Here is a 12011-nt window from a genome sequence, read left to right as displayed (position 1 = left end):
CTAATATTAAAACATCCTAATATAAAGATATTTTGTATATGAAATAAGGCACCAACAAAATGTTAGTGAGACTGACCTGTTTATTGACAACTGGCTTGAGCAGATGCTGCTGTGGAGGCTGCAGCTGTGACTGTTGAGGCTTTTTGGTGCTTTTTGTTGGTGTGTCTGTTGACTCTTCTGCGGCACCTGATGGACCCTGGTTGTCTTTGGCAGAGCTCGTCTGATACGGGAGCCCCGGAGCTGGACTGTCTGTCACTGACAGCTGTGTCTCCTGTTGCTGCTGCTGCTGCTGCTGTGTCTGCTGATGCTGATGCTGTTGCTGATGCTGTTGCTGCTGAGTTTGGCGTAGTTTCGGCTGACTGCCACTGAAGTTTGCTTCCGAAGAGTCGAGGAGGAGGTTTCTGCTCTGCGGGCGAGCCTTTGGAGGTGTGGCGCTAGCTGGAGTGTTAATGGACCTCTGGGACTTCAGGTGGTGTGGTGGAGCAATGGCTGTCTGGCGGACATGTTGAACTGTAGTGGGAGGTGTGGCCAAAGAGGCGGGGGTGCCTGTCCCAGTGGGTGTCTGAGATATGACTCCCATCAGGTGCTGCTGCTGTAGAGACTCCTGAGAGGAGAGAAGAGGATGGAAACAAAAAAGAAATGGTCAAGAAAATGAGGCAGATGTTTACTGAAATCCAGTGTAAATTTTGAAAATGTCTGATTGATGCCCTCTAGTGGTACAATCTAATTAGAGAAAAACAGACAGCAGCTCACATAGCAACCATAACCCCACACATACTGTATTTGACAGAGTAACACCAAAATAAATAAACAATATGACTACAGTTATATTTTTACCAGACTGGCTAACATGTCTACAAACAAAAACCACATATCTGATTCATGTAAAATAAGCTATAATCACAAAAAAAATATTACACAGTTATGTGAAAGGATAGAAGTACAAGAAGACAGGAGGATGGGTAACAGGCAAGGAAAGTTTATATTTCTATTACACCTTTAAACCACAGATCTTTCACAATTGCTTTAAGTAAGATGTAAAAAAATATATTAACTTGACCTGAAATGTCTGGTTGGTTGGAAAGTATGTATGGATAAATCTATAGCTTGATGGATAAACTGATGGATGGATGGACAGGAATAATTCATAGAGTGCCATAACACCAGCTGTACTAATAAAACACAAAGCTCTTGCAATGTTTGTTCCATTAAGACCCACACAGCAGGACAGAAATAGCTCAAGACAACATGACGGTATCATTAAACACTATAATTTTACACAGAAATGCTGTAGTAAACTTATCAGCAACCTGTGAGTACATCATCAAATCAAAACCAAAAAGGTACCTACAGATTTCAGTTTCATTAAAAGCTATTCCACAAAGATCCTCCATCTAACAAGTGACAGTTTAAATATATAAACGGATACTGAAAACACTCAAACTTTGGTTTTCAGCAGAGGCTCTAAAATCACTGTCCAGGAGATGTAGGTCTGATGAACAGTACTCTGAGGTTTAAAATATGTACAACATCACGATGTTCCCTTAGCAGTTACTGTACAACACTTTCCTCTGCCCTACTGACTGAGTAGCTCTGTTGAAACAAGGGCACACAGTGGAGCACCCTACACAGTTCAGCTGAGGATGAGCCTGAACACAGTGAAAAGTACAAGCAGGATGTAATGAACTGCGAGGGCTGATGTAAATTAAGCAAATTGTGCAGACATTTTTGTTGCTCAGTTGGTGTTAAAATCACACTAAGAATAAATGACAAGATTGACAAATTTGGCTTGGGGATTGTTTAAAAATCCAGGTCTTATTTTAACAAAAACTTGTTAAAACTCTGTACAGGTCTATTTTTAAGTACGGTACTCTATTTTTATTCCTATTTATCTCATTTCAATGAGCATTCCTTTGTCTGCCTGCATTGTTTACTGCCTGTTTATACTGCCCATTTTGCATTGTTTGCATTGTCTGTTGCTTGTTAATACTGCATATTTTGTTATATTACACAGCCTTATGCTAGTTCACTGTTTACTTGCCCCTTGCATGGCGATATGTACATACACACAGAGAGCTGATGTACCAGAGTCATATTCCTCATGTGTCCGTCACACCTGGCCAATAAAGCTGATTCTGATTTAAAAATCATTTTTGGCTGCGAATGTCCTCATCACAACATGTGCAGATGCAGCAGAGATGTTTCTGTTTCTGGACTGATTGCTAAAACAAACTAACCTGTAGAAGAAATGATACAAGCCAGGAGATCTGCCGATATTTACAACATCTAAGAGAGTTGGTTAAAAAGAATTGATAGGTGCATATGTGCAATTTTATATTTTCTTTTTTAATTTCAAACCATCAGAGGTCAATCTGTGATGACAGTTACAGCCGTCTCTAACCTGCTGATGCAACATTAGGAACAGTTCTGCGCCCCATGGTCCACAAAATCCTAAACTATAGATTGCCACAGAAGAATGGTGTTGCATCCATTCAGTTTGTTTATACTATGGGAGTCACCTGTGTAATTAAAACAATACTTTTTATATATTTATTATATACTGTAAATGAGATGTGCATTTTGATATTTTAACAAAAAAAAAGTTCTGCTACAGGAAATATTGTTGCATACCATTACAACCATGATCCATGTCTTTGTGTGCGTTCAATTAAAGGTGAGAGGTTCCTACCTGCACTTGCAGCGAAAGCTGGTGCCAGGCGTAGTCATTGTTTTGATTGTGCCGGGTGAAATCATCACTGTAACTGTGTGAGTGGACAATACTGGGCTGCACCAGACTGCTCTGTGACCGCAGGGCGGACAAATCCTCGCTGCGGGAGAAAGCACTGTTACCAAAGGCGGGAACATAGTCAGGGTGGCCATTCTCTGGCTCAGGGGCAAGCAGGAGAGGAGGGGGAGGAGGCTGAGCTGGAGAGTTCTGGGCAGCCAGATGGAACAGCGGGTTCTGGAAAGACAGAGGGTAGTGCATGGCTGCTGCTGCCTGCTGTTGCTGTTGAGAGATGGATTCAGTGGGTCCCCCTATGTGGCCCATCTGGCTCAGCCTCAAACCAGAGCCTGCCGCGCCTGTTGGCATATGCCCTCCCATACGAAGCGGACCACCGAGGTTGCCGAAGCTATGGCCGAGCCCAGCGATGGAGGCTTGAGAGGAGGTGAGCATGTCTCCCACCGAGTTCAGGTTGGAAATGCTGTTCATACGGGAGTCCTGAAGGTCCATCATAGACACACTTTTATTCACACTGTGGACCTGAGAGACACAAGAAAAACATTTATTGTAGATTAAGTTTTGAAATGTATATTTATTAAACAATGCTGATGACAAAGAAAACAGTTCTTTTTCAATTCCCTATATGATGAAACGCATATATACATTTCACATTCAAGATCCCGTTGCCATTCATGTTTAGTCATTATCTAGGCTTCAAATAAATATTCTTTTCATTGAAATTTAGAAAGAGTGCTTAGTTTCCTCATCACCTGTTAAATTAACTGCTCTGAAAAAAATCTGAAGAGTGCAATCAAACCTAAGGGCTCATTTCAAGTCAGGAACAGCCTGATACCACAGTCATTAGAGTCACAGTATGCATCATTCTGTTCATAGCTTTCCAATACAAATATGCTCAGACACATTTTATGAAAATGTATGCAGATTACCTCTGAATTCTTTAAAACATTCATAACATTATAGAAAGGGCTTAAAATGCTACAGAATTATGACATACAACAGTAAAAATGAACAGTTATGTTTACATTGTACCTTTGGATCGGGTTCTGTGATGTCCGAGCTGCTGGTGCAGTATGCGGGGCTGGATCGAGCCAGCGGTGGGCGGGTCACGTAGAAAACCTCTCTTGATGAGCGGAGGTCTTGTTCTGCATGACGCCTCATGTTTAGATTTGATGAGAGGGATTCTACAGCTGACACTCCAGTCGTAGGGGATGGCAGGCGAGAGACATCTATTGAACTACAGACACACCACAGAAATTACTTCTGGCTGACAGGTAGTCCAGGTCATAGACAGTGAACAGTAGAGAGCTGACAGGAAAGAGAGAGTGGAGAAGAGGAAGAATGACACGCAACTAAGGTCCCTGGACAGTACCTCAAATGTACTCTAGCGTTTGCATATTCACAACATCAGTGCAAAGTCAAGAGGGGAAAGATGACCAATTCTGCCGCTTCCAGTTACAGCCTACACAGCTAAACACCGAAGAGGAGAAGGTCAGAAAACTGAAAAAAGAAGACTGTAGAGGTAAAGTCGAAGACCCGTGTAAACACAGACGCCAGTGATGGAGAGCCTGGGGATGTGAAAGGCACTCCGACCTCTGCCGACTGCTCTGCCCCTTCCATGTACACAAATAAAAAAAAACCACCTTGCATGCAGAGACCCAGCAAGGGAAAGGCATGACTCAATCCCGTCAGTCACTCATAACCAAATACCACTAGGGTTAGGCCAATGAGGAGTGGCAGGTGTGTTGTCATTTGCTTTGGTTTGAATTTCCAAACATTTGATCTCTGTCCTTTCGTACCTGCCTGCAGCAGATTTAAGTCATTCACGTTCAATTACGTGTTTACTGCTGCAGAGTTTGGTTCCCAATGGGATTTTTAATAGGAGGGACTAATAACAGCAACCATAAAATAAAATCGTTGTTGTGGAGTCATCAGTCATCTGATATTTTCACTGTTATTTCTCTTATTTAAACTGTTACTTCAAGAGTTAGGCTGTAATTAGAGAAACTGTCTCTTGACAATAGCAGAGTGCTGAAATGAATTAAAGCACAGAGGAAAGAGGTCTGGGTAAGAGACTCTGGGAGCAGATGGTGTTGGCAATTACTGATTGGGAAAACACTTAAAAAGCCCAAAGACATGCATTAGCATTATGGGGTCTTAGAAACACTGTGTTTTGTTTTGGCACACTGATTTCTCACCTATTGTGGATTTTTGGCCCTTTTATGTGCTACTGTTAATTACACCCATGTGAATCTGTAATTCCTCTCAACGTGCAATAGGTGCATACTTGCAATCATGACCATTCGCACAGTCTTGACAAAACCTCAGCGGGGAACAGTCCTCTGTATGAATGTATACATTCTGGTGCAACTGAGATAAGTATACTCTTTAGAGATGTGCAAATCCAATTTAATTTGTGAACTGAAGACACAGATATACAAGCAAAGGAAACCATGAAAGGATACCTGTTTAAGTCATGCATCATACGGTTTTGGATGTCAGAGGACATGATACGATTGAAGGATGGTCGTGAGAAGAGTCTGTCCTTCGGTCGGTCTGGCTGGTGATTTGTAGGCATATGAAGCTGCGGGTTCCTCAAGGCGACACTAATGTCATTCAGCAGCCTTGGTAGGGGTCCAAGCTTAAGAATAGCATCCTATTCCAGAGAAACATTGTAAAGAGTAAGCAAATTCTTCCTCACATGCCAAATACAATAGGTTTTGTAACACATGCCATTTTATGGGCTATTTTTAATTTGGGAACAACCAGGTCAAACAAAAATATCTTGTTTACTGGCAGACTAGTTTAAAGTCAGTATTGTGTTCTTGTGGGACTGACCAGTGCTTGAAGTGGGCCAGTACACACAGATACAAGATCTGAATGCATTTTTTCTATTAGAGCTTTGCACACTTTAAAAAAAACTGAATGGATGTTTTTATGATAGGTTTTTTGAATTGGTTCAGAAGAGAAAAAGTTGGATCAGTGCTTTCCTAAAGCTATTATTCAGCATGTTTATATAGAATCATATAATTCAGTCCAGTACTCAACCTTGGCCCAGTGTATGAAAACCTCTTGTGTATGATGACTTCATCATCCATAAAATTTAAATGAACAGAGGGAAAATGCAATTACAGAAAACATTTAACCTGTGAGGTAATTTAGGACTCAGCATAAAATATTTATAACGTTCATTATGTTACAAGTACAATATAACTTCATTAAATTAACAGTGGAAGTTAAATATTAAAATACCTATGCTTTAATGGAGTCATTAATAATAGTCATTCTGTTTCTAATAGATAGAAAACTGCAGAATGTCATTTTTCAACTCACACAGAGAGAAATCATATTAAATGTTTAATTTAATTTAATATAATTTATGTTATTCCACCTACCTTACTAAGCTGCCCCATTACTTCCCACAGTAAGCTGTGGAGCATGGATAGTTCTCTGCCAAGGTCAATGTAGCCCTCAAACCCTCCAGCATTTCCTCCAGTGTCCATGTTGGAAATCTCATAAAGAAACTGCTGCATTGATCCCCACTCCATCTCCAGGAACTCATTCATGAAATACATGTATTCCTCCTTGGGCCCAAATCTGTGGAGTTAATGAGAGGATGAATGAAGACAAAGATGGGGGTGGAAACATATTGCACACTGTGGAAGTGGGAAAGATCTAATGTTTTCAATCCACAAGTGTAGGAGCTAAAAAAAAATTCTTCTTCTGCTCAGTGTCATATACTGTGACTTAAACAGACTTCTTCTAATTTGTTATGTACCTGTGACACGTTTAATACGATTTAGTAAAAGTGTTGATGGAAAGGAAAGGAAAGGCTGTTGACTGTATGAGAGACCCCTTGTGGCTAAAGTCTGCAGCTGCACTGCTGAGCACGGAGTGAAGATGAGTCGAGCTAATAAGTATAGTAGGATGCAAGTTGGATGCAGCCTAATGGTGCGAGTTGTGTGCACCTATAAAGGACTAAGTACCCAGTGTTATGTCAGTGTGTATGGGACATTTATTTAGCTATTCATGGCATTTAGTAGTCACTCATGTCTGTTGTTTTTCTTAAATAACTTTCAAACAACTAATGACATCAGTGTGATTCCAAATGCTAGGGGTAGCTTTTCATGGTCAAAGAGTCATATTATAAGGGTCCAACTATTATGGGAATATTGCTTTTAGGTGTGTTGGCATTATGGGGAAACTGAAGTGATTTGGCGGAGGTCTGTGCTCTTCGGGTGCTGTCCAATATGAAAATATTATGTAGCATTCAGGGTGCAAGTAGTACATGCCTGATCATTTGCAGAGTTTGCATGTTATATTTCCTGAAATATAATCTTTTAAGTTGCCACCAAACTTTTGATGTCTTAATTATAGATACTTAGATATACAGTAGAACTGTTTTAATAGTCAGCAAATGTCAGAGTACAGAATGACAGTAGGAACAAATACGTCACTGCTGAAAGGCTCAGAGCAGCTTACTGTGGGTGAGTAACAGTTTATACCCTCACAGTGAAAACTGCAAGCCTCTATTTCAGTGACAGCACTCCGTGACATGCATCCCACCTAGCACAAGTGTCAATGCCTACAATTCTAAAAATAAACTGAATCAAGTTCATGTGATGTTGTAGCTTGTTTAAGAGGATGGGTGATGACAGAGACTCACTTGCTGAAGCTGGCCAGGTTCTGCATCACCTTGGCAATGAGAGTGAGGGTGCGGGAGGTAGTCCTGCATTAGGTTGAACAGGGATGGGGACATGATGGCTGGGCACATGAAGCGAAGGAACAGGGAGGAGCTGATGAGGCTGTCGGCAAGATCCTCTCGTCCACGCTCAGCACATCTGGCTCTCCAGGAGGCAAAAACTTCCTTAAGTTCCCGGGGAAATATGCTGAAAGAAGAATGTGATTTTATTATCCACTGTCAAGGAGAAAGTGCAAGGTGTAATCCAACAGCTTTTCCAAAGCTCTCGGGAATTCAGCAAGGTCAGGAGACTAAATCAAAACACACAGGTGTATATAGTCTTTGGGAGGTGCAAACAGCCCAAAACTGACCAGAGAGAATTGATAATCTTGCAGAGTAACAGCTCGCAACACATGCGGAGGTTGGCTTGATGATCAGCAAGGACTGACGGCGGGACACGCATGGGGTCCACCTCGCAGTTCTCCTCAGACTCATATAAGGCTCGAATGAAGTCACCTGCAAGTCACAAATCACACTGTCATTATCATTGCCCCAAAATGCATCAGTGTGCACAAGGTTCAGCTCTAAGCTTCATTAACAACTGGATCAGGACAAAACTACACATATGCAATAACTCTCAAAGTAATTTCTCTTTTCCTGTAAGAAAATTATGCCCCTAAGGTACAGTGTGAAGTGATGACAGTAAAACAAAATGGTAAAATGAGCTAAAAATCTGATTAAACTGTTGCTCTTTGAAAGAAGCCAAAGCTAATCCAACTATTCTAAATGTAGATCAGACTATGTCATTATTAAACAAGGTCAATCATTTCTGTGAAATGACAGATACTATTCATTGTACAGTATTGTTCAAAATAATAGCAGTACAATGTGACTAACCAGAATAATCCAGGTTTTTAGTATATTTTTTATTGCTACATGGCAAACAAGTTACCAGTAGGTGCAGTAGATTCTCAGAAAGCAAACAAGACCCAGCATTCATGATATGCGCGCTCTTAAGGCTGTGCAATTGGGCAATTAGTTGAAAGGGGTGTGTTCAAAAAAATAGCAGTGTCTGCCGTTGACTGTACAAACACAAAACTATTTTGTACAAACGTTTTTGTTTCTAGGATTTAGCAATCCTGTGAATCACTAAACTAATATTTAGTTGTATGACCACAGTTTTTTATAACTGCTTCACATCTGTGTGGCATGGAGTCAACCAACTTGTGGCACCTTTCAGCTGTTATTACACTCCATGATTCTTTAACAACATTCCACAATTCATTTACATTTCTTGGTTTTGCTTCAGAAACAGCATTTTTGATATCACCCCACAAGTTCTCGATTGGATTAAGGTCCGGGGATTGGGCTGGCCACTCCATAACATTAATTTTGTTGGTTTGGAACCAAGACTTTGCTCGTTTACTAGTGTGTTTGGGGTCATTGTCTTGTTGAAACAACCATTTCAAGGGCATGTCCTCTTCAGCATAAGGCAACATGACCTCTTCAAGTATTTTGACATATGCAAACTGATCCATGATCCCTGGTATGCGATAAATAGGCCCAACACCATAGTAGGAGAAACATGCCCATATCATGATGCTTGCACCACCATGCTTCACTGTCTTCACTGTGTACTGTGGCTTGAATTCAGAGTTTGGGGGGCGTCTCACAAACTGTCTGTGGCCCTTGGACCCAAAAAGAACAATTTTACTCTCATCAGTCCACAAAATGTTCCTCCATTTCTCTTTAGGCCAGTTGATGTGTTCTTTGGCAAATTGTAACCTCTTCTGCACGTGCCTTTTTTTTAACAGAGGGACTTTGCGGGGGATTCTTGAAAATAGATTAGCTTCACACAGACGTCTTCTAACTGTCACAGTACTTACAGGTAACTCCAGACTGTCTTTGATCATCCTGGAGCTGATCATTGGCTGGGCCTTTGCCATTCTGGTTATTCTTCGATCCATTTTGATGGTTGTCTTCCGTTTTCTTCCACGTCTCTCTGGTTTTGCTCTCCATTTTAAGGCATTGGAGATCATTTTAGCTGAACAGCCTATAATTTTTTGCACCTCTTTATAGGTTTTCCCCTCTCCAATCAACTTTTTAATCAAAGTACGCTGTTCTTCTGAACAATGTCTTTTAGTGATTCACAGGATTGCTAAATCCTAGAAACAAAAACGTTTGTACAACATAGTTTTGTGTTTGTACAGTCAACGGCAGACACTGCTATTTTTTTGAACACACCCCTTTCAACTAATTGCCCAATTGCACAGCCTTAAGAGTGTGCATATCATGAATGCTGGGTCTTGTTTGCTTTCTGAGAATCTACTGCACCTACTGGTAACTTGTTTGCCATGTAGCAATAAAAAATATACTAAAAACCTGGATTATTCTGGTTAGTCACATTGTACTGCTATTATTTTGAACAATACTGTAAGTCTCAGCCAAGTGTGTGTGTGTAGCCTCACCTATAGAATCCTTGAGGTATCTGTGACCTATCAGTTTGAGGTACTCTTCCACAGCCTTTGTAGCTAGCGTGTTTTCTCGAAAGATCAAATGCTCACGGTCCATGAATCGATCCACCTCGCACATCGCCATGTCAGACAGGAACTCCTGAGAAGATATTACATTTGTTCAGTGGACCATGCACAAAGGAAAGGGCATCTGTCTGTGAATTTATTGCAATAAAACAAACCGATCAAACAGAGAAGTGAGAAATTATTTATGGCATCACATGCAATAAGGTTACATTTGACCCCTTGTTTACCTTTGTCTTCCCTGTGCTCTGAAGGATATGCACCAGGGCAAATGCCACCTCCTCTTTGCTTTTCACACTCAACAGTGGCTCCAGAACTGCACACAGTGTTCGGTAGTTGTTTGTAATGTACTCAGCGAATTCCTTGTACAGCTCCATCGGGAGGATGTTCATTGTCTGGTAGCGAGACTTGACACGTAGTGAAGCGTTGATCACTTTGGCACTTCCAACACCACCACTTTTAGCCAAAACACTGGACTGTATCACCGGGTACCACTGCTCCACAAACTGCCGGCCCGTGATGCTGGAGATGGGGATGCTGACAAGGCCAAGATATGTGCTTTTTTCCTGACAGACACAAGACACCTTATTAGCTTTATTTCATTCATTTTTTTCATGTTTTTGTTTTACTAAGACATCTTAGTACCTTGCGTCTTTTTTTGTCTGTTTCCTTGTAGAGGTGCAAGCGAAGGCTACGAATGGTAGGCAAATTGTTAAACTCAAAATGCTCGCCCCAGAAGACTGTGTCGGTCCGGGGTTTGCTGGTGGTGCGCGCGTACAGCATGTCGTCCAAACACAGCTCACAATAGTAGCGTTTCTTAGCTGGAAGGTCTCGAGCTTCGATGATCCACAACTTGAGCACATTATCCACCCGCCTGCTGTTGTCCTGAAAGTGAAACGAGGAGTTCTATTACTGCATTATAACCGTCCTTATTTACATCTATGCTTAATGTTACACCCTGGATCTTGTCATAAACTAACAGGTGCTGAAGATGATCATTGTACAGTTAAATCATTTTCAGTTGCTAAAATTTTGGATGAAATTAAAAAGTCTATTATATTTACCTTGTTAGGTTTGATAGCTCGTTGCAGATTTTCAATCCACTTGTCTCTTTCTGAAGCAGAGCGACAGGCAAAACATTTTGTCCCTGAACTGGTGGTCACCTGAAGGCATAGAGTTTATGATCATGGAATATTTCTTATATGACTGCAAGCAGTGTGCGAAATACAGGGGGTCTCGTGGGTCTCACAGCCACTGATCGACAACTCGGACCCCTTGAAAATCTGAAAATGAAATTTCAGGGGCTCTCAGAAATGTGCTGAATGGTTTTCTATTTATCTATGCAATATCATTTATTTGCATGTAACTTTATGAACAGTTAATTGCTTTTAAAATAATATAAAAAGATGACTATTGTATTCACTGTATTTATGGTATTGTACCAAAAGTGATCCAGAAGCTGACTGCAGCCCATGGGAGTGCAAAGGTTGTTAGACACATGCATCTCCACCTAAAGTGGCTTTTGTTGGGATCAAACCATCATAAAATACAAAAATAGGCAATGTATGTCCCCGTGGTAGTAGCAAAGGAAACTAACTGAGTAAATGACAATAGCACACAAGGTCGGACTGACTTTATCCGCTGTCGATAACGCCTGTAACACTGAATGGGAGATCATTATTTACCATTGCTCTTGAGCTGCTTTCATGTGTCGTTTTGTTCACCGATGTGGAGATGGATTTGGTGCATTTGGTGCTGGCTGGAGCATACAACAGCTTTCACTGCAGCGGCATTCACCCCCATCCCCAATGGCCAAGGGTTACAAAGAGACCCTCAAAAATGCATGATGTAATTCACACACTGGCTGCAACTAATGTTTATTTTCGCTATCAATTAACTTGCTAATTATTTCTCTATTTAATATATTAATATGTATCTTATAAATGGCTTCTTTGACACCATAGATTTTCAATTTATAATACAGAAACAGAAACTCTGCAAACGTGAGTAGCTGAAGCGGGTGTTTTGGCATTCCAGCTTAATAACAGACAAA

The 12011-nt window shown here is 41.0% G+C and overlaps 1 protein-coding gene across 1 annotated transcript in view; it reads right to left on the bottom strand.

The window, feature by feature from the left end:
• LOC109958731 (ras/Rap GTPase-activating protein SynGAP-like) overlaps positions 1–12011 on the bottom strand; it is a 39076-nt gene that overhangs the window by 12697 nt on the left and 14368 nt on the right. The window contains 12 exon segments of the mRNA XM_020597612.1: positions 77–604; positions 2690–3262; positions 3773–3977; positions 5206–5396; positions 6136–6337; positions 7407–7463; positions 7465–7629; positions 7793–7937; positions 9890–10034; positions 10189–10524; positions 10604–10843; positions 11023–11121. Of these exon segments, the coding sequence (XP_020453268.1) occupies positions 77–604; positions 2690–3262; positions 3773–3977; positions 5206–5396; positions 6136–6337; positions 7407–7463; positions 7465–7629; positions 7793–7937; positions 9890–10034; positions 10189–10524; positions 10604–10843; positions 11023–11121 (2886 nt within the window).

The sequence above is a fragment of the Monopterus albus genome, unplaced genomic scaffold (assembly GCF_001952655.1).
Source record: "Monopterus albus unplaced genomic scaffold, M_albus_1.0 scaffold34.1, whole genome shotgun sequence".
Classification (NCBI taxonomy): domain Eukaryota; kingdom Metazoa; phylum Chordata; class Actinopteri; order Synbranchiformes; family Synbranchidae; genus Monopterus; species Monopterus albus.
The sequence above is the reverse complement of the archived record's forward strand: the minus strand, read 5'-3'. Positions and strand labels throughout refer to the sequence as shown.